The sequence below is a fragment of the Dermacentor albipictus genome, chromosome 1 (genome assembly GCF_038994185.2).
Source record: "Dermacentor albipictus isolate Rhodes 1998 colony chromosome 1, USDA_Dalb.pri_finalv2, whole genome shotgun sequence".
NCBI classification, from domain to species: domain Eukaryota; kingdom Metazoa; phylum Arthropoda; class Arachnida; order Ixodida; family Ixodidae; genus Dermacentor; species Dermacentor albipictus.
Window position 1 is genome coordinate 436,119,385 of NC_091821.1, and position 27,050 is coordinate 436,146,434.

A 27,050-nucleotide genomic window follows, 5' to 3' on the forward strand; every position below is an offset into this window, starting at 1 on the left:
CCCTCCCCCATTTAGAAGAACCCTACTTACATACAGTGCGCCGAGGAAAGCATACGTCAGCTTGAAAAAAGTAAGACGACTTGTCAAAAGGTTGGCTTTCACTTTTACCTTGTTCTCATTTTGCTCATCGTCTTGAACTTTCATGTCCCGCCTTCGTCATGTTTTTCCTAAACTACTGCCGAGTCATTTGGTCTGACAATCGCCGATTGCACTATTGGTGTTCTTTATTTTTTTTTTTCGTTAAAACTGACGGTGGCGCTAAAAAGGACGCACACACGATGAAAAGACGACACGACGACGAAGAAACGCGTTTCCTCGTCGTCGTGGCGTCTTTTCATCGTGTGTGCGTCCTTTTTAGCGCCACCATCAGTTTTAAAGAATGCATCACCAACTAACCCAGCACCAAGTTTTATTCAACTATTGGGGTCGGCACTGTGGCTGCCAAGTTTCAGCCGGCTCTTTGGGCACAAGTTGGATTCTCCAATCAACAGTTTTTATCTCCCCAGTTTGTCGCTCGTCCGCCTAACTGCCTGACCTCATCCTTCACTACATTATCGAGGCACATTATTTGCGCATTCTCTACAGGTATTAGGAAACAAGTTTCCTGAATCCTGGTGTTCCCGCGGTGCAGTAGCACATTTTTTTTCGCAAGCAAAGCTTCCCGTAGGTACTCTGCATATAAGCGTTCTAAATCGCTCGCATGCTTTTAAATCTGTAGACACGTTTTTCTCAGTAGCCGCCCTTCTGGCAACATCTGGTGCTTTTCTTTTTCTTTATCGTTTACAGATGGTAATGGGGTGGGCAAGGCCACTGCATCGAGAGGTGGGCGAACGATCTCACAAGGTTCGACCTTGTCTTAGCGTCCAGTCATATTTGATTTCGCTTAATCTCTACCTCATTCAGTGAGAGTGACGTGCTATATCAGAAAAATCGCCTCAACATAAACGTCCGCCACATGATCAACCTACCACATTGTTCCCGCTTTATTATTGAGGTTGTGGTCAGATTATAAGCTTCATCATTTCGTGAATTCGAGATCTGATATTGAATATTCAATGTATTTAGTCATTTGGGTTTCCAATGCATAAACTGGCCTAAACATGTTCTGGTGCCATTGATATAGGTGACGCAAAGCCACGATACAGGGAAATAAATGAATATGACACAGTGTAAAGGAAGAAGTGAGTCACGATACAGCGGAATAAGATTACATGACTCATGTGAGCGATATCTGCACGTAAACTTAGGTCTGAAGATTCAGACATTTACATTAGAAGAAAATCTAGTAATACCACCGTCTTATTTGTTCATGAGAAGCAGATGCGTACCCAAGCAGCTCGCGGGGAACATTCAAGTTAAGGTTCGGCATCACCGAACTTTCAGCCTCGCTCAAACTGAAACTGGCACATGGCATTGAGGTCAAAATTGTTAAGCTCATTCATCGAAATTTCCACAGTCGCTAAACTACGGCATGGTATGGTATGAACAACTTTATTTAGGTCCTGAGGGATCAGTCTGGGACTGATGCGGGCCGCTCCCACGTCGGGACAGAGAGGCCGAGCCCTTCTGCCGTCACACGGGCCCTCTGAGTTGGTCCGCCAGCACTCCACTGTGCGGCATCCGCTGCCGCCACTGTTCACCTCGAGAACCATCACAGGCCAACGCCAAGCAGTGCCAAAGCATGTGTTCTAATTCGAGCAAGCCCCCACACTTACTACTATAGACTGAAACCCCGCAGTCCGGATTAATTTTATCCATGGTGACTGGGTTAGGGCACGTTCGTGTCTGCAAAAGCCTTAATGTCTAGCTTACCTCACTTTTTTGAAGTTGAGATCAGAACCTCGTGAGGCCGCCGACCAATGGCTGCACCCATGCCATTCGAGCGAACGTAATCGAATAAGGGACACCAACACGTCGGTCCACAGCTGTTCAGACCAGCGCTACCTGGACTTACAGAAAAATAAAAAAAAGAGAGAGAAGAAATCAACAGTCACGGCTACTAATACGCGCCCCTAAACAGCGTTGACGTTCCTGTGGAATAAGCGCTGCAGTTCCCGTTCTCACGTATACGTGTTTGCCCGCTAAGGTCAGTGCCACTCTGCTACCGCGCAAGCCGTCTCTACACTGCTCCTTGTCCAGCCACCCTCGTATGCAATTAACGTACCGGCCCCTCCGCGCGCTCGGCTAGCGCTTCATAATTGGTGACCTGAGTGTAATGACCATGGGGGCGACGTGCATGCGATCCCTGACAAAGATGACTCCTCCGCGCAGACCTGCCGGCGACGGTACCGCAGCGTATACAAACAAGCCCTGCGGGCACGTACAGGAGCCCCGACAGCCAGACCGTAATCCTCTGCGGCGAGCCAATCTGGTTAGGAAGCGCCGGAGTCACCTTAGACTGCAGACGAGCGCCAGCCGATAAGGGTGCACCCGTACTCTACCACTGTTGGACGCGTATCTGCCTCAGACGGCTGCGGGGCCATTTATAACACCGCGGCGGTGGCGAGGATATACTTGCCTGTTAGCCCGCGAACACTTGCTGCAACGGCTTCTGTGCGCCGTTGCTTCCCAGCTAGCGCACTGACCGCGTGCGCCAGATTTGCGTCTGCTTGTCCTGGGAGCTTGGACCGTGTTTATGTACGTATGCAGATATGATACAGGAGGAGCAGCTGCAGGCCTGCTACGCTTGCGCGGCTGTAGGCACGGTGCGCAGCGAAATACAAAAAAAAAGGCGGGACTACCGAGCTCTTGCATCATGCCAACAAACCCTTATTGGTGCAAACTTATTCGGTAAATCGTGGGACTTGATGCCCCCTCATCTGCGTAGTGGCATATGCGAGGTGCGTCGTAGTCGAAGGACACCGATCAACTTTGACCACGTGATGTTAACGTTGCACCCAATTCTAACTATAAGGGTATTTTCTTTTTTCATTTCGACTCCACCGAAATATAGCTGGAAGTCAAATCAGTGGCCTCGTGCTCAGCGACAGGAGCCCATGGGTACTGATCCACCATGGGCCGCAAGGTAAGACTTACTCCAATTTAGGATTGAGGAGGAAAGAGAAAAGCAGGAGGCAGGCAGCTTAACCAGAATAAGGTCTGGTTGGCTACTCTACATCGGTGGAATGGGCAAGCGGAAAACAAGGATGGCAGGGAGAGAAAGAATGTAAGGAAATTAACTGTGAGTTCGGTGACGTGTGTGGTCTAATAGAAATTGAATTAATAGTCACAGACGTTCACACAAGCCCGTCGTCCTCAAGAAGCACAAAAGCGCCCTGACTGCTTTGGGCCGACGAGTGATGCAGGCGGTGTTCCAGCAGCACCTGCACAGAAAACGGCCGATTGTGCAGTTTTTGGAGAGTGTTAGCAAATTCTATAAGGTAAATAAACTGTCGCGCCTTAGTAACCTAAGAAAACTTAATTTACGAGCATCGTCGATATCCGCTGTCACTCTAAGAGAGAAAAAATGAGAGGGTGGGAGGGCCGGGTTGGGGGGGGGGGGGGGGCATCCACTGTGAAATTAGCAAAGTTAGGACACAAAAGGGAGACTGGACCTCCACACTGCTACCCGCGCTTACAAAGCATCAGTCGTGGGCTTTGGCTACTGTGCAGTAAAAAAATATATATATTTTTGAACTCGTAGTTTTTAAAGCCTGTGCCTCATGCGTACATTGGTCAAAGTGCATGGCCTAGGCCCAACTCCATCACATAAAGTTCGTGACGATAGGGTCAAAATTAAACATACAACAATCAATTACCGCTATTTGATTGAACCCAACGTTTTGGAGCTTTTCGAAAACGCTGACGTAGCTTCGGGAATCGGCCAGAAGCTTTTTGCGCATCTCGTTTTATAGATCCGAGACACTCGGCCAGATGTTTGATTTGTATAAATGCAACGTAATTACCATCATTACCAGACGAAATATGCCCGCAGCCGAACAAACGCCTGTCCCACAGATGTTCTACCTCTGTCCAAGCGTGAATCGAACCCATCCGAGGCCGGAAAATGTCCTCCATTTCACCGCCAAGCAATTATCTGCGGCCTAAGCCTGCATTTCCTTTTCTCTGGCTCCCGTCCTGCTACATTGATGTGCCGGTAGTTATCCTTTCTTCCACGGATTACATGACCTCCTCCGCTTCACTTCCTCCTCTTTATCTGAACTATAACTAGGGTTCGGGCACCAAACACGATTAAGTTAATTTAGCCCATTTCTCCCGTTTCTTTGGCTGCTTTCTAGTTCGTGTACTCGCCTCACTTAGCACTCACCCGTATAAGGCACGGCAAAAGTGTCAAATCGTCGCACCACCAAAATTGGCGCTTATTAGTCCTCATCTACGACACGACGCAACGGTGAGCCTCGACTTGGCACGGTTCCTTTCCTCCTCCTTGAATGCTACACCGTCGGGCCGCAGTGACCTGGCGATGAGCTGGCAACATGCAACTACCATCATCGCTTATTTTGGATCACTTACTACGCACGCATGTGCGTGCGTGCGCGCGTGTGTGTGTGTGTGTGTGTGTGTGTGTGTGTGTGTGTGTGTGTGTGTGTGTGTGTGTGTGTGTGTGTGTGTGTGTGTGTGTGTGTGTGTGTGTGTTTGTTTGTGTGTGTGGGGGGGGGGGGGGTGAAATGGCAGTAATGGCAGTAATTACCGTCCCACACTAAACACAAGCAGCCTCCGCATACGTTAGCCGTACAGATCGGTGGGGCTAACAAAGCAGACATCGAGAAATTTTGAAGGGATGTTTTTGCTGATACAGTGGTATAGATTAACGACATTACGCTACATCCAAGACTTGTAGGCGTGTAAATCGCGGCAGATTTGTTAGGTTGTCATCTACACAGGCGGTTTGCTTTGGTGAGATCTTTAGAGCAGAGATGGTGTCGTCAAGGTATGACACCTGACGAGTGAATCTTTAGAGCCAATTGTGAAAATTCTTTCATCGGCTCACCATAAAACTTGGTGTGAGGGCGAAACGTGATAGCAAATGCCGGGGAACCATTCCGAAGTGTCAGACGTACAAGCTGCTATGCTATGTTTTATGTTCGTTTTAGATGTGCTATGAAAGTAACTGTAGCTGGCACAGCGAGTTTTCGTTCAACGACCTTTCTCTCTCCCATATGAGCCATTTAAGTGTCATTGACTGTGCAGAACTCCTTCGCAAGATAATCTCAGGTTCGCCAGGCTGAAATTTATTTGTCCTGTACTTGAAGAAAAAGTTGTTCGGCAGGTCTACTACACGTAAGCGCAAATATAGAGCAAGAAGAAAATGCTTAGAAAGCAAGGACAGAAAGAGGCGAAAAGAAGAGGCTAATTATCTCTCGTGCGAGAGGGAGGGGTCGGTATATATAACTAACGACGCTGAAGGCAAGCAAAACGAGCTCCCGTTGAGAGACCGTTACGCGGGTCGATTCCGCGTTATAATTCACTTCTAACAACCACTCAGGAAGTGGGCCTGCATACAGGTTTGACCGGTGAACACTCTTGCTTATAGCGTTGTCTAAGCCTATCTGCGTGGCACTGCACGGTTTCATCACTGATTAACTAGTCGTGATTACAAGATCTGATTGGCCAACTATATCGGACACGCATCCTTTTCTCAATTACGCGTGACAGCTGTGGTGTGCATACACGTGTAGAGAAGGTGGGAAAGAGACAAGTAGAAGGCAGGGAGGTTAACCAGAATAACGTCCGGTTGGCTACCCTACACTGGGGGAATGGGAAAGGGGGAAAACAAAGATAATAGGGAGAGAGAGGAGGGAAGGATACATGTGTAGACATGAAATGGCAATTAAGGTAAGGCGTGTTCTTGTAGAGTGGGGCTGCCCAAGCAGAGGTGTCCTAAGCATCAACCGATCCCGTTTCTTTCAATTGCTTTATCTCGCATTTCGCGAAAATTAGCACAGTGTTGTGCGTATCATGACGTCACAAAAATGAGAAAAATGACTTTCGTGGATTGACTGCGTAAAGGGAGATAACACACCGTTGCAACGTTCCTTGCCGCTCGCTGCCCTTACGACGACTGCAGCTTCCCAAGTTCATCAATGAAATGAGCACGCCAAAAGAGGCTCTTTCGTGAAAAAGCCAGACAGAACCGGCTATCTAAGGGTTCTCTAAAGCGTCCACGCGACTGCAGGTGTGTACATCGCAGAACGAACCGGCTACTTAGTTTGCGTCAGTTACATGAAAGGTCAATCGCAGTGGTGCTATACTCATAGAGTTAATACAACGTACATTGTGTTTCTGAATCATGGTGGAAGTCTCTCGGAACTTAGATACGACAGAATAGACGCACACGGGCGCTAACAAACAAGCCCGCAGCCACACGACCATACATAACGCGACATCAGCAGGTTGTGTTTCTGGGTGAATTGTATCCCGATGTCTGTGTAGCCGACGCTCATTGACAAACACTACCACTGCCACAACGTGATGACCAGATCAACTGTTTTTGCAAGTGTGCTGCTGAGCGCGTCGCAAAAAGTGGATTTAGCCGCTGCAACGAGTGGCCCGCATGCATGACCGACCGCTCGGTTGGCTCTGGGAACTGCGAACTTCTACCATGGTCTTTTCGTCGAGCGACCAGGATTGTACATTCAAGTCTATATAACCCCGGAACTATATAACTATATAAGTCTGTATACTCCTTTCCACACATAGCAGTCAACGTGGTGGAGGCTATGCAAGAAGTTCGTTCAAGAAAAGTTATCACTCCGCGCGTTCTGTCGATGCTTCGCTGTGCGCCAATAGCGTTCGCTCGCGCGAGCATGCACGTGAGGCTCCTTGCGAGGGTTGCGAATGAAAAACCCTTTAAGAACAACACGAATAAAGAATGATCTAAATCAACGCATTATTAGCCATACACCGTGTGCACAGTGCGTTTCTTTCTAAGGATCAAAGCTTGTTTCATTCAATACTGAGCCTACACAAAGAACAGTTGCGCACGATTGCGGTCAAGAAACGTCGAACTACATCCAAGTGCGCATGAAGCCACTGCAAGAAGTGTCTCTAGCCTCCACAGCGTTGATTTCTATGTATGGAACGCAGTACGCATTAATGAGATGCACGAGCACGTACTGTATATAAGAACAGACAAGAGAAGCACCAGGTACTGTCTGACAACTATAAAAAAAAATGGGTCGTCGGCAAACGCTTACAACCCGATGATAAAAAAATGGCTGTGGCTTAGCTAAGGTTAAGCCCAGGATGCGAAGCATACTAGCCTTTATTTTAGTTGTTGAACCACTGTTTAGCCTGGTGAACTGCTGTTCCTTGGCTATATTTGGTTCGACTAGACGAAGAAACAACTCATGCAGGCGAGCGCACGAGCTGAGACCCGGCTATGTAGCTACGCGGCCGCAAGCGAGCGCACGAGTTGAGCCTCCGCTTTTGCAGCTGTTATGACGTCATATGGTAGCTACGCGGCCGCGCGCAGCGCAGCAAGGAAGAGCGTGGTTGTGCGGCTAGGATGCTTCGCATAAAAACCACAGCAGCAGCAACGAGACATCGGAGGCGTACTTCCTAGGCTCACGGGTGCGAGACCGGCCGGGTTTCCGCCCGAGCGGATTGGAATCCCGGGTACTCGGTCGACCTTGCAGCGGCCGCGAGTGAGAGACGCGCCGGCAGAGACAAGGGCTGCGTGGGTGGCACGGCGGCGGTGAGCGCTTGTGCGTTTCCGTCCTCCCGCGAACGCGCGCTTGCGTCTTCGCCCGGTGTATCCGCCACTCGCGCCGCCGAAGACAATGAGGCCGACTGGCGCGGTGTTCCGGACTCGCTGGACCAGCGCGGCTGACCAACATCACCACCAACACGGACGGACTGCACTGCGTCCGACGGATGAGGGCCTCAGCGCACGCACACACGCGCACATATAGACGCGCTCTCGCGAGGTACATACGTACACAGCGAGATGATGCTTCTAGGGTACTCTTCTTCTTCTTTGTTTTCTTTTTTCTTCTCTGTCCTTTCTTTTCTCTGTATACATATATATTTTTGTCTTTCTCGTCTGCCGATCTTCTTTCACCCTTCATTTCCGACGCGTTCTGTTGTATTCTTTTCCTGTCCGTTTGGTTGTCATCTTTGTTTTTCCTATTGTCCGTTTACTCGATTCCCCACACCTGAAGCGCAGGAAGGTGATATTAGCGGACGAAAGCTTGAGCCGTTCCGACCCGCTTGAGGCCTGAGTGGCGATGGCGGGCGCGTCGGCAGCCCAGCTCGATTTGGGGCAGAGCGCCCGCAACGCTGCGCCCGCTTGTCGGCGCTTTCGTTTTGTGACACGTTCTGTGTAACTGTGCCATGGCGATGCCAGATATGTGTATCTGTCGCAGAGCGGGACTCGGTCTGTAATGCCACATCACCTACATCTGGTCTTGTCTCACGCTCTGTTGGCGTCGTGCTTCGCCCTAAAATAAATAAAATAAAAGGAACTGTAAGAACGATGGACTCGCGTACTCTTTTCAAGCTTGAGTCAATTAGGTGCGGCAAGCGCTTCGCAGGAAGGAGTTGTTTTCCCTCGCTCCGCTTCCCTCACTGCTTTGGCGTTGACTTCGTCTTCACTGCGGCGTTCGCAGCGTATCAAGACGCCTGTTTATTTTTCTGTGTTTTCTTTATTTACATTTAAGAAAATTTCGGTGCCAGCAACTCCTTTCCTGTGACGTGATAATCGTGCTAACAGCGGCCAACATAATAGAAGCAATGATTAAAGAAGGCGACATCGGTTCCTCGGAAGGTGCAAATGAGGACAGCTGCAAATGAGTTGTGCCACATTTTAAGCGCAACACTCGCGAACACGTACGCAAGAGCCATGGAAACACAAACAACGAAAAAATAGACACGAGACTTGTTCTAGCGTTGATTCTTTTAAAGTTGTGTGCAAGATTTTTGCCTTTGCACCCTCCCCCCCCCCTTGAAATACCCCAGTCGACACTTAACACGCCAGTTATGATATTGTTTCATGCTCTTGAAGGTATGCTATTCGTATCTTGAAATTTTGTGCTTTGCATTAAGAATCCTAATTGCGGATCTCCTTCCGTTCGCTCACGATGGTCATTTGAGTTGGGGAAATTAGCGTGGCGTTACACTGCTCCCACCTTTTTTTTTGTTTTCTTAGTTGCGCCAATCATGACTGTTTCAAATTAAGAATGTTTCAAAGTTTCGTATCCGTATCTCCAGATATACATCTCTCTAGCTTCAATATCTAAATGTACCCGTTCACCCCGTGATGACTACTTAGTCTTGCAAAGATATTGTCACGGTGTTTCTTGAGTGCCGTCTGTGACGCTTAATTGCGTCGATTACGGCTGTTTCAGGTCGTTGAGTATTTTCTATTGCTATCTCCAGATCTGTGACGTTGTTCTTTCTAAGCCTGTCTGTACCCGTTCACGCATGAAGGCCATTCGAAGTTAAACGAAAAAGCGCGAGCTACCACGAATGAAGAAGAGCGCACGCGGCATGCGGACACGCCAATCCGAGCGATTGCTGCCTGCCTGTGCTTTCGCGCGGGCTATAGGCCTCCGTGAACCGATAATGACGACTATAGTATCAAGGATACCGCCTATATTTTCCACCTAGATAAGATTAACTGTAAGGAAAGCCTACACAATACCATTTACTGCCCGGTGAAGGGGGCGAATGGGTTACAAATGCATAATAAATGTTTAATGGGACCTTATTTATTTTTTATTTTGGTATTATATATAATCAAGCTTGCTGCAAGATAAAGTAATTTCGTGCTGGGTTTCCACGGAGAACCCTGGCGGATCCCCCTCCGTCGGTACACGCCATACTTGACAGGCAACAAAAAAGCAACCGCAATAACAACAACAGCACAATCAGACGCACCGCTAGTCCTTATGCCAGTTGTTACAATTAAGACTACCAGCAAGTTCCGCAGTTTGTCAACATCGCTTAGCTGTAGCGTGCGTTGAATAATCCTTGATTACGCATGGTTTATGCCTGTTTCGGTCAATGGTTTTATGCATTCATGCACCTCTCAAAGCATGTCTGAAATAGCATCGCTCGGAGTGTCTATTTGACTAAAGAATACCGATAATTAGACATGTTTTACTGAGAAAATGACCCGCTTTTTCGTTGGAAGGCGTCTGATCGCCATTAGGTAAAAGTTTATATACATGTGGATACTCGTACGCGAATCCATGCATCAGGCCTCCCAAACCGCGATACGGGGGCAGTTTCCGACACTGCTACATAGTTTCAATCGATGCTTCAAAATGCGTCCGATAGCAAGCGGAATATTTGCGCAACTAGGCGAAATGCCGGTCAAGAAGACGAAGGGAGGGAAGCTGAAGCGCAGAGTTCGGGGGGGAAAACCCACTGGCCCGCGCTCGCTCTCCCAGTGACTCACGTAAGCTAACGATCCATTCGCAGGGCCTCCTCCGCACGGTCGCCGCTAGGCTCTGACACCGATCCGGCCGTGTTCACACTGGCGCTAATAGCCCGGGACGCCACCTAACAAAACCGAAGGAACGAGGCGGAAAAAAAAAAGAGTACGGTACGCTAAAGAAATCTCTCGCGCGCAACTGACCACTTCTCCGACCCGCATGCCCGTCCTATATTTTATGCCGGCCGCGGCCACAGATATATAGACGAGCGGATCTCGGGAGTATCGAAGAGGAGGCATCGATTGGTCCCTTTCTTTCTTTTCTTCTTTTTTTTTACCTGCTTTCTCGGCTCACGCAACAGGAATATCGGGCGAGGAGCGAGCCAGCCAGTCAATCGCGGTCGCTTTCAATGAATGGAGCCAAACTCGCGGCCGGGTGCATACGTTCTGCGGCGCCGCAGTCGCGATATCCTGTTCGAGATGCGGGGTGCCGCCGAGAGAAGCCTCCTCATCCTTGCGAGCCACCAGATGCTGCGCCACGAGCGAAAGAGATTGCGAGAAGGCGCGTGTGTGTTTCCCCGGCGACCTACCTATCTGCCTGCACCTGCATATGTGAGCCACGGCCGTCCTCCGCCGTGGTGTGAAAATCTTCTTCGGCAGGATGCTAAGCGATCGGCGCCCGAAAACGGGAACGACCAGACACGCGCTGGTCCCTTTGGCCTGCTCCGCCTCGTTCGCCTTCTTGCTTCTATCGTACTTTTTTTTTTCTGGAGAAAAGTACAGCTATGCGCAGCACGCCCCATGCGGTGCGGAGCTGACGCGACGGCAGTGGTGACGCCATTTGGGTGTTGCGCTCGCTCGAAATGCGCGGGGAGTTGGGAGTTGCGCGGCGGGAAGCGCAAGCAGATTGCTCGGGCGCGCGACAGAGCACATCGCAGCGGCGCGCGCTTTCAGTCTTTCATGCACCGTCGCCAGCGGCAGCAGCTCTGACGGGGGTACGACTGGGGATCGCTTCTTACCAGCCTCCCCCTCCTCCTAGTTTCTTGCCTGAGAAATTTGCGAGTTGCCTACCTGCTGTCTTTCTGCTCCTTTTTTGCGCTAAACGCGTCGTCGAATCGCGGCTGAGCCGGGCTGCGCTGTCGGTGTGTGCGTGTGCGCGCACATGTCTGTGCGTGCGCGTTTACGCCATCGCGACGTCTTGAAAAGAAGAGAGAAGGAGATAACGAGGTAACACTCGAAGTCCTTGCGGGCCATTACACCTTTCTGGCAGCCCTCTTTAGTGGCCCGCTTTCTTTTGCCGCGGCACCGAAGTGGAGTGAGAAGCAGGATGCGTCGATGCGCGCAGGGTATAGTTTTCTCTCTGGCGTCGAGTTCCCTCTTCTTTTTTTTTTCTTTTTACGTTTTCTTCTTCTGCACTTGTGTTATCTTTCTTTTGGGTTTCTGTTACGTGACGCTTGAAGCACCACACCCCTTTACGAGGATGCGCGCGTTTCCCCATTTTGCATCGCTGAGTGTACACGAAACTAGATCTCTCCGGTTGGCCCGAGCTCGTTCTGCTGATTCTGGGCTAGCGATACGCTCACCCGCAGTTTCGTATGCATCGGCGCCGAAGCCGCACCAAAACGGACCGCCGTCGTTCTATTTTTCTTTATTTTTTTATTTTTTTATGTTTTCAGGCTCTGCTAAGCGCGGGTGGAGGCGACTGTACTCCCTTTAAGAAGAGCGGTGACCTCAGTGGCCAACGTCGTTGCCTTACGTTTTCGTGCGGCTGTCGAAATCGATGGCGAGGTATTCCCAAACGCCGGGTTTGCAAACCATTGCGTAATTGAGGCCACGCAATCAAACTTTCGTCACGGGGCCGAACAGCGCCAGGGGCATCATTATGTCTCGGGGCATGCTGGATGATTTTCTTTCTAACTAATTCGCTCGTACAGTGAATATAGGCTACAGCCAAGGAGCACTTCTTTGGGTGAGACACAAAATAAGCGAAAACGACATGTGGCTGACCAAAAAAAAAAAAGATTGAATTACGGGGTGTTACGTGCCAAAACCACTTACTGATTATGAGGAACGCCATAGTTGCGACTCCGGAAATTTGGGCCACCTGGGCTTCTTTAACGTGCACCTAAATCTAACTACACGGGTGTTTTCGCGTTTCGCCCCCATCGAAATGCGGCCTCCGCGGCCGGGATTTGATATCGCGACCTCGAGGTTAGCAGCCCAACACCATTGCCACTAAGCAACCACGGCGGGTCTGCGGTCAGACAAACGTTTCCATAGCTATGTGCAGCACTTGTTTTTTTCTGTCATGCCCTTAGTGCGCAGTTCCACGCAGTGTAACCAGTTTACTGGCCTATCATGGAAAAAAGAAAAGAGAAAATGACGAAACTGGTTGATGGGAAATAAACGTTTGGGGGTGTTAACGGGCATAGTGTTTATTCCTTGATACTCATCTGCTCCAATAGTTCCGATGATTCGTTGTTAGAGTTTCGTCGCTCTTCCATGGTATTACTGCCCAAGAAATGCATCTTTTCTCGCCGTAGCACTGCAAAGGCGTCTACGTTGCCTGTGATCAAGAACAACTTGATGTGCACCTTCGTGTACAGGAGCAGTTATAGATATTCCTCGACGTTTCTTTTTTGTCAGGTGTTGATCCCTTTACCCAGTTCTTCCTACGCGATCTAGCAGACCAGAGGTACCCCTGGTTAGCCTCCTCGACATTTTTTTTTCTTTGCCGTATCTTCTTTTATCGATATCCCCGTAGTCTTGTCGCTTGAAAAAGAAAACAATGCACTGGAACGTTCAAGTAAGCTCATTTTGCTGGAGTGATTAAATGAGCATACAACCACTCGATTCTTGGCCCATCCAACACGTGGTCGCATGCCATGTTTTGAAGGCACAGGGCCAGCGTAGTTCTGCCGGAGCTCAAAGGGACCCCTGTCAAAATAGAGAAGAGCAAACTAAGGGAAGCGCCGCAAGTTTTTGGTGACAGTGTGGAAAGAAAGCGGCTCTGACGAGGGTAGGCGTAAAAGTACACCCTAAGATAAGCACTAAATCAGTTTAGAAAACTCTGTTCTCGTTAATTTCCCGATAAGTGGCCGACTACGCGAAAAAAGAACGTCGATATCCAATTCTTTTATATTTTTATTCTTCTAACCTTGCGTCGAAAGCCCGACGCCGAGGCCGTCACGTCAGTGTGGCATCACATATTTCCAAGTATTGTTTCGTATTTTGTGCCACTGTGACTCAGTAAACGTTCTTCAAATAATCAGAAGGCCCTTATAGAGCCAATTTTTTAGCCTTTGCCGATAAAGAAACTAGCTAGAGCTGAGCAGAGAGCGCCAAATTTGTGAGGTTATGTGTTCGTGTTTGCCTGTGCGCGCGTGACACCGTGTTTGGTAGTTTATTTTGTAAGCGAAAGTTTACAGCAGGTTATGCAGTTGATAAAATGGCTACCTTTACTTCTTAAAGCAGTCTAATTATTTGCTATCGCAATCAGTGCTTCGCCTGTAAGTCGAAACTATTACAGGCTCGTGGCCTCGATGATAGGCTCGCGGCGTGGCACAATAGTCTAGAGAGGGAGAGATGCTGAGTTGAATAAGTTGTAGGAAATATTAGCTTTGCGTATTGGCTGACATGCTGTTTCACGCGCTGGGTGATAATTATTGTACGCATAGCGATCACACAAACAACACATACACCCCCAGTTACACACATGCACAATAAAGCTATTCGCTATGCTACTCCGCAGAAAGTCAGGCTACGATCGTGACCTAACGCAAGGTTCATGAGAAAAGATTGAGTGAAGCAATGTTAAGTCCGAAAGGCAGAATAGTGACACAGATTGAAATTCCATGCATATTTGCATTTTAACTGAAAGAAAAGACGCTATGTCGACAAATTTTCTTGCGTATGCTACTGATTATTTTTCAAACATTAGGCTAGAGACTTCTTGGGATGCCAGTTCAGTAAGCGATGCACGTAGATTCAAGGCAAAAGGAGACACCGGAATCGGCAAACATAAGATCTTCTCACCATATTATGTTACTGTTTAATAACGCAGACTAATGGGCTAGGTCTGTGAAATGGTTCACAATAACTCCGCGCTGATAAGACGTAATTATAAAAGGTACATCGGTGATGCATGCACCACATGATCGCAAGATTACGAGGCGTCCGCCGATCATGATTTGTATATTGTAGTAGTTGCAACATGAGCGTCGTGTGCGACAACATAATCGTAGAGCAGCAAAGTAAATCGCTTCCAAACATCACACTTCGGGATCCGCATCGTTGATTCTGTCCTATTCAGACATCATGACATCTCCGCGATGTACGCACCACGAGTTCGCAAGTCGACCGGGCGTCCGTCGATTGTGATTTGTAGATTCGTGCGCTTGTGGAAACCCGTCCGGATAACTTTTACGACGTGTGTGCCGTGTATACGACAACCCGATCGTATGGAGCAGCAAACAAAATAGGCTCGGCAATTCACGATTTCTCGCCGCTGGCGAATTTCACTCGCTCCAGTTGCCATAACACGTCGTGCGACGGGCGGTGCACGTGCGTGTCGTCACCGTGTCACGTTTACAGCGTCGGCCCAGAAACGGGGTCGAGAGCGAAGCTCGAACAATGGTCACGGCGGCGAACTTTCGCGTCGAGAGCGGCGGCGCGCGAGTTCACTCCGCAGAAAGCCGTCGGCCGAACCGGCCCGACTCTTTCACTGCCGTTCGCCGCGCGTCTCAGTATGGCTTTCGTCGACCTCACAGCTCATGTGCAGTGCGCTGCGGCCGCGTTTCGTTGCTCGAAACACTCTAGAGCATTCAGCGCTGGTCGATCGATAGCATTTGTGTATAGCGGCGGAAAAGCACACAGTGATGCTCTCTGAGTTTTCGAGGGGGACCGATGGTACTCATCAAAATGGTGCAGACGGGGTCATCGTAAAATGTCTGAGATTTACTTTCTGCACTCATAGCTGACTGATTATACACACACACAGTCTTACACATGCACGCACGCACGTTCGCAGACCACGCAGGCACGCGGAAGCACACACATACACGCAGACGCACAAGCGCGCACGCACACACACTCACGCCACGCACGCATGTACAAACAAACGCACGCACGCACGCATAAGCACGCACATATAATAATAATAATAATAATAATAATAATAATAATAATAATAATAATAATAATAATAATAATAATAATAACAATAATAATAATAATAATAATCTTTATTATATCCAGTCATCTCATGGTTACAGATCCAGCCCGCATAAGCAACATTGCTTGTGTGCGAGGCTGGGCAGTCAGCTGGTAGTACTCATATGTGTACAAATAAATTAAAATAGGAAAAAAATGACATTGCAAAAGTGAACAAAAGATATTATTTGAACAAAAGATATTATTGCATCAACAGGGAAAAAATACACATTGACATCAGAGATGAGTTCGCAATCAGGTTCGTATGCTTCAAATCCCGAAGAAAACTTCAAAGAACGTGCGCATTACTTATCACCCATGACCTTAATTGTGATTTTAAATGTGATACGCGCGCACAAGCACATGCATACACACATACACACACAAGCACAAAAATATGCGCACGCACACACACACAACGCACGGACAAGCACATGCACACACGCACCGACACCACGCGCACAAACACAAGCACACACATTAACGCATCTGCGCGAAATGCGTTAGCACAAAAGTTATTTACAGTCTCATTGAGTCCCCTTTCCCATGCGAAGGCTACAAGTGCCTTAAGAGGACACATTTCAGAGCCAGGAAAGTGCCACGGTTCTATAACGTGTTCTATCACCACCACGTTTATTGTCCCTATGTTCCTCGATGCAAGATGAAAGGCAAGAACACTTTAATTGGTACCTGCCTACGTTAAATCTCAGGTTCAATCAGTCGGTAATCTTGCCGGCATCGTGTTGCTAGCTTTCCGAACTCTAATGTATTCTAAGTGCAACGCATATCATAAAGAAAACCGCCATCAAATTAACACGTAGAGAAAAGAAAAAATATTACAGAGACAACTGCAAGGCAAGCACTTCGTCCCAGTTAAAGCGTCGATGAACGGGCAAGCCTCCGGAATGCTCATCGTGTAGGAACCATGAGGATGCACTGTTGACGAGTTCAGTGTATCGAGTAATCAAGCGAGCGCACTTATAAATCATAAGTGTAGAAAGTATTGCATGTCTTTAGCGCGTGTGCAACTTTCTTGCATGTGTCAGCGCAGCTCAGCGTTGCCCCATGTTACGCTAACATTTCTCTGTTTGCCGCTTCGCAAATACCGACCTGAATTTCGGCGCATCACGCATGTTGTCGTTTGCTTTAAGAGTGCATTGAGGCAGAACTGGCACAGTATAGCCACGACTACCGTAACATTCGGCACTTAACCCCTCATGTGAGCTTTGCGGGTATTGTGCAAACGTCCCAAAGCTAGTTGCATGACAGCTGCTGCGTCATCGCTCGATCTCATGCCATCTATATGCAAATCACCTTGCACTGCTGGCACGCAGCTTCTACGGGGTATAGTTTAGCCCGGTCGTTGCTCTGGAACGGGCATCATTTCATTGTTGTACTTGCTGCGGAATCTCGGGAAGCGTTCGCACCGCGGGCGCCGCCACCGCCGTCGTGCTGTCACGGTATCAACGGCGCATGCGCAGCCCGCGCGCGGAGGATTAGAAAGCCTCCGCAGTAGGGGGCACATTGCGCTTGGCTCAAGAAATTACGAAACCAAGGGGACGATCCATCATGGCCGACTTAATCGGCTCTGCCAGACCCTGGGCAACGTTCTGGCTGCCGTAGTTGGCATCAGTGTCGTGCATACACGCAATAAAGTGCCCCGTGAGACCCTGCCACTCACGAATGGAAAGTGCCTGCCTTATGCGTCCTAACCTGTTCTTCATAGCCAAAAGATTTTCTGCTCGTGATGCTGCTTGGTCCCCTGTGATGACTTGGTCTTGATAAATGCATTCCTTCACTGGTTCGAGAGGCTCACTATACCACTAACAGACAATTGTTCCCTTGCGATGTTATTGAACTCTTGTTTTCCGTGTGTTAATATATCAACATGTTCATACACTTTGCTGGTTCAGGGCCTCAATTATTTACAGTCGAACAGCACTAAGCCTATATCCAGGTTTACAGAATTTCCGAGGCATTTTCTTTTTCTAGGACTCGCGCATAGCTTTCTTTTACTCATTATTCCATCACCTCAGATACTCTCGGAAAACTTTCTATAAAGTGGAGCGGAACTAATGTCGCGACCGGGACCAAAACATAAGACGCATAATACGGGCGTAAGAAACGCTCAGGTCCCCACATTTCCGGACCGAATCGGGCGTTCCCCAGCACTAGGCAAGCATGTCCCCACCGCCAGCCAAACAACCTTCTCAGAACCGCACCCGACCCCCGAGCAGCTTTGCTGAGCGCATCTTCTCTTCGTCTGCCCGAATCACCGCCGGGCTTCGGCAGCAAAAATAAATATAAAAAGAAAGCCGCGTGGCTCGACCCCTCCCCCTCTTCCAACATCCCCTCTCTCACCTGCGACTCAAAGAGGGGAACGGCGACCTTTAACGCGTGCCCTCTCTGCACCACCACCATCCCCCTTCCCCCCCTCCCAGCTCGGGCGCCGTTAGTTTCTGGGTTTCGCCGGGGAGCATCACCGCTACCACTGCCTCTTTTTTTCGAGGTTGAAAGTTCAAGGCCGTTTGCTTATGTAAGACAGGTCGCTCCCAGAATGGCGCGCGGGCTCCAGCTTCTTCCAGGCACGCACTCACGCACACGCACACAAGCACGCGGCAATTCGTACCGCCGCATCGCATTAGGTAGGCTTTTGTTTTTTTCTTTAGGGCGCGCTAAGCAGCACCGCATCCTTCTTTCCGCGCGCATCGAGTCGCAGCAGCTACTCCGCAAGGGAAAGAGGACGGTGGAGAAAGAAAGAGAGGAGAGGAGGTGTGGAGAGCGCGAGGCCGCTTAAAAGGCCACTGCGCCCGATACGAGACCTTCCAAATCTGACCGACATCCTCCCGTAACGGACGAGACAGTTTTGCGAGGCACCTCGCATCCCTACAGGCCTGCTCGTTCGGAGACCGCACGATTTAGTCAGTGACCGGAGGAGACGCCAGCGACTTTGTTCAAAGCCACCAGAGAACTTCGCCGCCTTTGCACAAGAGGATAAGCACCTCGGACGAGAAGGATTCGTCCAGATCTCTGACTAACTCAGGTAAGACATCACCGAGTACCTAATGGTGGGCTCAGCGAGATCGCACACAAAGTCGGCGTGGTTCTGTAGTTGATGATTCAGTTTACTCTTCTCTTTTGTGCTGTTTAAAGAACCACTGAATCTATGAAATTTAGTAAGGAAACCTTGCACACAGCGGGACTCAATTGAGCCGTATTATGCAACTGTATCTACGCACAGCTGAACGACGTTGAAGCGACGAGACGCGTGCCCTGGATATGGAATACTTAATCGGGTGACCTAGTTGGTCGACCACACGAGCACAGATCAATGCACCCTCACGTGCGCCATACCTTTCACTTCGATGTTATCATATTTGGGAGACAAGTACAAGGTATAATGTTTTGCGAAGTACTCAGTCAATTTTATAGCATCGTTTCTTGCTTCGTTGTTTTCTTGGTATTGGTATTCATAGAATCATCCGCAAGAAGCTACAAAAATTTTGAGCTCAGCTAACCTCTGGCACTTCAAAAGCGCCTTGTGACCTCAGTTCATTGTCTAAGTTCTTCACGAACATTACTCAGCATACGCTTAAAGGAAGTGCCACACTCAAACTTGAACTAAATTCGTGAGCTTAAAGCGTGTCGGGAGCGTTGCGACTTCAGCTGATAACCGTCATAGTGCTTTCCAAGCAGTCCAGAGTGCATGATCTCTGTGCAAATGTTGCATACGCGTTATACTTCCTGGATATTTCCGGTCTGCCGAAAATGAGCCTACAATAAAAGAGATTCCGCGGGTTATGAGGAAATGACCGCTACTACCTCGCGCGCGTTTATCTGTGATATGCTGTATAAAATGCGAATTCTATTTGAATCCGTGCATCCGTGGGGATTTGTTCCGCACATATGATCCAGGGTATGGCTCTGGTTCCTTTGTAATCTAGCCCAGGGTAAAGTACCTTAGATACTTCGTCTTAGAAAGGGCACTGCGGGTAAGCTTATGCCCGGCCTGCAAAGTACAGCAATCTCTAGGATTACAGCAAAATCTAGTGTGCGGTTTTGTGGCTTCAAAAGTACCAAGGTCATATGACCACCTCTCTCATTGGTCCTCCTCCCCCCTCCACCTCGCCCCCGCCTCCGCCCCTCCTGTGCGAGATCAAACTTTCTTAAATTAATTTACAGCAGGCCATATCGAAAAGCTGTGTTCATTTCTTTATCTCAGTATCCCATTTTGTCGCGCAACATTTGTAGTGTAAGTAGAAGAACTTCCAAATTTGAGATGTTGTATTCTTCAAGGATACACTCGACTTGGGTAAAACGACTGTTAGGCACATACTTTCAGCAAGCGACTAAATATATAGAGAGAGAAGGACATTCGAGGATTATACACCTCCTCTTTGGATTTATTACACGTGCACACCATGCCCACACGGATACATACAACACTCGCACATAATATCGACCACTGCGCAAACTGGATATGAAAGCTGAGAAACATACTTGAAATTTCACTTGAAGACAAGTAAGAAGCACCAAGTATTTCAGCGAAGAAATGATTAAACACTGATGTTTTGGCTACATATAAGGGTTGCCAGTGCTACATGAACACCAGGTCCTCGTAATGTCAGGGCCAAGACCATACTGAAAATAGTGAGCTCTCGATGTCCTTGTAACTTCAAGTTTACGTTCTAGTGCAGATCTTCTTGAGCCGACACACGTTCCTCGCCATTATAGTTTTTTTTTGTTGCTCCCGCATCCCTCCCTGCACACAGGGTAGCCAACCAGAATTTTCTTGGCTATTCTGTGTGCCCACCTTTCTTCTTTCTCTCTCTCTCTCATATCTCACTCACTCTAATACAACAGGGCCTGATATCTGGGTATCGAAGAAAGCCTTTCATAACCCTTTATGGACATAATCTGCATCATCGTCCCCGTCTAGCTTGACCTTCACCATTCGTCTCATGTCTTTTTTTTTCTTTAATTATTTCTTTGATTTATAACTCGTCAGGTGCCCCGCGTAGCATATCGTGGGAAGGCTCAAAGTAAACCTTGCAGTTTGCGCAGAAACTGCAACGATGACTCCGGGAATTTATTGTCTCTCGCAAAACGTGCTCAAGTACATCGGGCTTCTGTCTCGGGTAGCGTAATGTCTTCCGTCTCGTGGCACCCATGCCGAGGTACACCAAAAGCACGTGTCCCGTATCTAGCACATCCCCAGGAGCAGAGTGCGTGGGACATTTTTATTGTGAAAGTTTAGTGTCTGTCTCCTTGATTTGATCCCTCAATGCTGAAGTCGATACCAATGTCCGGGGCAGCATTGCCAACCGAGTTTATCGCTTTTCCAATACATATATTACTGTCTTTTTCTGTCGTCGCGTCACTACTCGACCGTGTGTCGATGCTTCGGTGACGACCAGCAACAACAAAATGAACAGTCAGCCCGTGCTACCGCGAATCACGTCGACCTAATGAGCTTTCTTGTAACGAATGCGTGTGCTTCCCCATTGCAGCTTTCCGTGCGTGTGGACATGAAGACTCAAACGCTCCTGTGCCTGTGCGGCCTGTCGCTGGTGCCTCTGCTGCTGAGCATCGAGGCGCGAAGTCTAGCCTCGATCAAGGAGAGGAGCGACAACCAGGTGACCGGGCGCACGGGCATGCTGTCGCGCTTCGAGCCGCTCATCTCGAACATGGTGGTACCCTTCCTGGTGGCCACCGGTGTCGTCAGCCTGGTGCGCATGGTGCCCTCGGTGGTATCGCAGATACCCAACGTATTCGGCTTCGCCAAGCGCCACGGCTACACGGAGCTGCCCCGCGAGGTGCTCGAGATAATGCAGATGCTCGACGGAGCAAACATCAAGTACGATGTGGTGAGTGCTTCCGGAGGATCGGCTTCGATTTCGACTCTTTCCCCAATGACGGACCATCAATTAAAATGACGCCGCTTCAAGTGTGCTCGAGGGTAAGGGTACGGTCACTAGATGGCAGAGCATGGCCGTAGGCCAGTCGTGAGATCTCTCAAAACGCGTCACAAACGAGATGACCAAAACGAGTTTGGTGGAGACCCTTGAAACCAGAGATGATATATAACCACCTCTCATCTCAGCCCAGCAGTCTGATTATACGTACGTTTAGGGAGAGTTTCTCTTTTCACACTGGTGTTGACATTGCACGCTTGAGCTTTGGTTCAGCGTATTCTGTTATACCCTGTTGTTATAACTTTATACGTATATAAGGGAAATCCGAGATCTGCTGTGAGAAAGCAGGAAGCACCGTTCGGCTAAAAGGTGTTACATCACACTCAAATTTGGTAAATCACGCCAGCATTGACATGATTACATATACGACTCTTTGTCAGGTGCCTTTGTGCAAAAGTAGCATTACTGAAGATTATCCCACGTGCGCAAAAAAATCTTTTTGGTGCATATTTTATCCTTTCTACCAAACAGTGAAGTGTTTAGCCGTAAACCGCAGCTCTATTAAGACTGCGGTAGTAAAGTAATGGGCACGCATGCGACCGGGTAAGCTCAAATGTCGTTTTCGAATTATATGACATCATTTTATTCTTCGTCTTAAAGCCCTGAAATATTCGTCTAATACTAGTATAAGAATGCCTCGAGATGTGGCTCAGCGGAGGTAATTTTGTAAGATAAGAAAGTTCGAAAGATCTATAACAACATTGGTTGTCTTCCTGCCTTCCCCTCCCTCTCTCTAACTTATCTTTCTATTCCCTCTTTCCCGTCCCCCAGAGTAGGGTAGCCAGTCAGACGCATTTTTGGTTAACATCCCTGCCTTCTCTCGTTGTTTCCTCCTCCTTTAGTAAGAAGGCTTTACTCTTGCATTGAACGTAGACGTGAAGTCCTTCAGGGCATTTCACATTCGTCGATGGTGGTAGAGATTTCCCCGCCTCCTCTTCTCTATAGCCCGTCCCCCACTTCCCTTACTTCAGAATATAGGCTACGAGCCCGTTCATTCGCCAAAAAAAATTAATTTCCTTCGCTTCCTGATAAAAATTCGTTCTTTCATCGTTTCTCGTGTTATAATTTAGCTCAAAGGGCGATAAAACTTCTACAAACATAATACTGCGTCCCTTGAACTCAGCCTTCCCGTATACCTATAGTTGTTTTTGAGCCTTTCTTGCGCTCTTCCTCGTTCCAAGATGTTATATTTGAGGCCTAATACTAATCATCTTGCGTCATAAGATAAGGATGTATTCCAGCTTCTTGCAAGAGTCTAGATCGGCATCTCTGCATGTTCGCTGGAGTCAACGGGTTTTCTGCCCTGTTCTCTTATTTTTAGTTTTTTGCTTTTCTGCCATCTGATTTGTCACATTGAGACCATGACGCGTTTACTTTTGGAAACAAGGTTCTACTCTTAACAATGCTTCCAAACCTTCTACCGTCAGCGATGTGGGAAAGTTTCACGCCTGTGGTTGACCCACCTTTCGCGGAGTAGCACCTATTGGGGTAAACGGGTTACGGAAAGTCGCCCAAGCGTGACTTCGGCGCCCGAGTAGTACCTCGAAAACGCCTTCGCAAGCAACGAGCTAGCTCTTCGATAATGACTCGTCCAGTGGCCTCTAGGCCACTGCACGGGCGTTCACGTCCACCCCACGATCGGCGAAGCGTGCTTGCCAGCTTCAGCTTCTTCCACTCGTTTTGTTTGAGCTCGCGCTGCCGGCTGACCTGGTTGGTATGGCACTGCTGGAATGAAGCGAAACGTCGGAAGGACTAAGTTTTAGGGAGATAAGAGTTGTTCATGCTTCCACCCCGGGTTTCCTGCTCCGTCTCTTCCATATCTCCCTAAACAAAGTGAAGGTTTTGAGTGTTCGTATAAGTAGAAATTGCAAAAATGCATGAAATATAGCTCACTAGGGTTGAGGATTGGGCGAGTTCGTATTGCATTCTAAAACTGGTACAACCCAAAATAGAAAGGAAGAAAGAATCCGAGCCGGCCAGATGAAAGTACAGAGCGCTGACTTCCAGCTGGAAGTCAGCGCTCCGTTCTTTCTTCTGGCAGGCTCGGCTTGTTTCTTCCTTTCTATTTTGCGCTGTACCAGTTTTGGAACGTACAATACAACTGTATCTCGATCGAGCTTCTAGTGTTTCCTCCGCCAGCGATGAGAGATTGATAGCTTTCGTAAGTTGACTCACACCTTTTATTTTTTCTTATTACTCCATTTTCGTCCAGCAGCAACAGCAGCCTCAGCAGCACGTGTACCACACCACCAACCAGCGGTACCCCCTCTACCACCAGCAGCAGATCTACAAGGCCGCCGCAGCAGCCGCCACGAGCAGCTCCAAGCCTCACAGCCAGCAGGGCTGAGCATACGCCACTCACTGTACCTGGAGGGAACGGGTAGAAAGCAGCCAGTGGCTGCGATCAGGAAGACGGTGCTGAGGGGAGGGGGGAGGTGAAGACAAACGCAGGACAATGTATAGGAGCACCAGGATGCGCATAGGGGCATTTTCAAGTCACGTAACTGTAGCTTTAACAGCACGAACGACGATGCGCGCGGGAGTATAGCATGTTCGATTCTCGGATTGGGGATCTTGGTAGCCTTTCTCTGTTTGTGCAATTTCGGCTGGCCGAAACAGCGTCTCTCATGTAGTGCGAACTATCACACACTGTCCGAGTGCAAAAGGCGAGTGACAAAGACAAGCACGCGTTGACTTTCGGTTGCCTGCCGTGTCTCGTATTTTATGGTTGAATGATGTCACGTATGTTAAAGTAATAGCGCGGGACGCGTCATCCTTAGTGTGGGGTCCCATTGCTCAGAGGTCAACCTCACACGTACGTACGCTCAGTTTCTCCAACATTTCTTTTTTCTTTTTTGCTTGCCCGCGAGCCAGTGATCATTTCACTTGACAGTGCAAACAGCGCAATCTTCCGATATACTGCAAGAATGATTGTCAAGACATTGTCATTTAGGCTTCTACAATTCTGAACGTCATGCGCCATGGTGCAACGCGTTCTGTTGTCGCCTGCTCGAATGATCGATCAAGGAAAGAAAGTGCACGTCTGTTTTTGCAGTCTGATACTAGAAATATTTTAACACATTCCGAATACTCTTACAGAGTATTCTCTCAGGTAAGACAGTACAACAGATAGCGACGATCACGGTCCTTGAAATGACACCAGTTTTGCTTTCATGGTTGCCATGCAACGAACCACCTTGCTGTAGTTATTGCATTGACACTGTCATGGATAAAAAATGTACAGAGCGACTGCTTAGCATGCATGCAGCAAGGAACGCGGTACTTGCTCTTCACAGCACATATCTGGAATAGGTTCTAAGGGCTTGAACCCATAAATTTTGTCGGGATGGTTTCATAACACACTGTCTTGACATACAAATTGGAGGATTAGTTTTCACATCTATTCAAAGGGCTCGAGATGTGGTATTTGTACGACACTGCTATACGCATGATGCTGTATACTTGAAGGTGTTTAAAAGGCGTAATTTTCAAGGCATGACCCACAATATATGTGTTACTAAGGTTCCTGCGGTCTACAGGCCTTCACGATAGACTTTAAGAACGCCGCACCCCGCTCTATAGTGTACGCGGTTTGTTTGTGCTCGTCTCTCTTTCTCTATCTATCTCTCCTCTTCCACTCTATTTCGCTTTGTATCCCCATACTCCTCCCCCCCCCCCCCCCGTCCAAGGTAGCCAAACAGAACTACCTCTGGCTAACCTCCCTTCCTTTCTATGCATCCTTTCTCCCTCTGTGTGTTCCAGGGATATTGTCCACAAGACATAAAGTGCTCAGAGGTTCTGGGATACGGACAGATCATCCCACAGACCATGAACCATTATTTCTAGACAATATGGTCCCCAGGCCACTGATGCAGCTTCTCTGCGCAGAAGGACGGTACACGACCGTAGTATGCCGCACGGCAAACTGTGCGGACAAAACGAACAAAAACACGTACAAAAAGATGTTGCGGGATTAAATTAGCGTAAATGCTCAACGCGTTGACAGCAAGCGGTACCTCACATTCAGTGACCCAGACATAATGCATTCAGAGCGGTAGAAGTATCGGCTGTTACAACTGCGTGCATTTTAAATCAATAGAAGCTGTTACATCACTTGCACAGCGGCGGCACTTGCATTTTATTGTATATTTCCTTTCAAGTTGAGAAACAGCTGGGCTGAAACCATTAATGCATTTTGTCCGTGACGTCACAAGTACTATAGTAATCCCACCGTCCGCATTTGTATGTGCGCGGTCGCTTTTCTGTGCATTATTGTTTCATATCGTGCTGCGCGTCCTTGTAAATAGTCGTCGTTATTTATTGCACGCGAAAAATGCAGCAATAAAGGTTCCCTAATCAAACGGACCAATCTTGTTGATCTTGTTTTATGTTCCTCTGCTTTGCCGGCTGAATGAACGTCGTGAAAGGGTCTCCTCACGGTTCAGGTAAGGTAAACTATTCCATGAGCTTCCATTTACTCCTGCTAAAAAAGCGTGCAATTAGGCGTTTTAATAAACATATTTATGATCAGAAATTGCTTGGAGTTCACACTTCATTAAGAAGGATGTCGACATGGAACAGGAAAGTGGTTTGAAACATACCCGATACGAAAAAGTGGTGGCAAAGTCGCTAAGAGAGACATTGGCTTTAATTAATAAACATAACTGAAATTGTCCGATGACAGGAATGAAACAGAGGACCTCTAGCACAGCAGCTAGCTTTTACTTATCAAGCTTGCGTTTATCTCAATTCATATTGCCACTACAGTTATGATTCTTACGCTTCATGTAATATTCTACCATGGTGTTATCGCATCCATTGCTTCGCCGTTATGGCGAAACTGGGATATTTTTATATAGTTTTCTTTCTTTCACAAGAAGCAGTTACATTAGGCAAGCAATGTACAGCTACAATCATATGATAAAATATCCAACAAACTTCAGCGCGGAACCCTACGCTGTCGTGCGGCCAGAGGAGCAGAAAACTTATTCGTAGACAAAGAGAGAGAGAGAGGGAGAAAAATTTAAGCATAAAAAAATTATGCGTATATTTAGAGGTAAATGCGAGATAGATGAGTTAGCATTACGTCGCACCTCTTTGAGGCCCCGGATCCATGATTCAAACCGCGTTCACCGCACTGCAAAGTGCTGTTCGCGTGTTCACTCGACAAACGTCCTGCCTCTTCTAGGAGCGAAGTGCAACTAACAGTTGTCGGAAGCTGAATTGCACTGAATATATATATATATACTTTCATCACCTCACCTAATTTTCTGCCTTCTACTGCGCGACCTATCAATTGGCACCCATTCTGTAACTCTATGATGGACATGGCTGCTGCAAATATGCCAATGAATCAAGGTAGCACTGGATTTCATACAATGCTTAGTGAGATGCCTCAGCTTCCACCTAATTCTTTGTGGACGTCCGTCGGCTGGTGAAGTGCAGGCGACATTGTCTTCGATGAAGCGTCGCTCGGTATCTGGGCAGAACGTGTTCCCCTTTAAGTTTCGTTTTTCTGGAAAGGT

General features: G+C 48.2%; 1 protein-coding gene across 1 annotated transcript; it reads left to right on the forward strand.

The window, feature by feature from the left end:
* LOC135907170 (uncharacterized) lies at positions 1-25,890 on the forward strand. The gene is made up of 3 exons (XM_070537062.1): positions 1-70; positions 21,061-21,417; positions 23,738-25,890. The coding sequence occupies exons 2-3, from the start codon at positions 21,079-21,081 to the stop codon at positions 23,870-23,872; spliced, it is 474 nt and encodes a 157-aa protein (XP_070393163.1). The 5' UTR covers positions 1-70; positions 21,061-21,078; the 3' UTR covers positions 23,873-25,890.
* The last annotated feature ends 1,160 nt before the right edge of the window (positions 25,891-27,050 follow it).

Bases quoted from the DNA above. Each gene is read 5' to 3' on its own strand.
- LOC135907170 (XM_070537062.1), top strand. From the start codon at position 21,079: ATGAAGACTCAAACGCTCCTGTGCCTGTGCGGCCTGTCGCTGGTGCCT. The intron at 21,418-23,737 runs GTGAGTGCTTCC...ATTTTCGTCCAG, and splicing joins CAAACATCAAGTACGATGTG to CAGCAACAGCAGCCTCAGCA.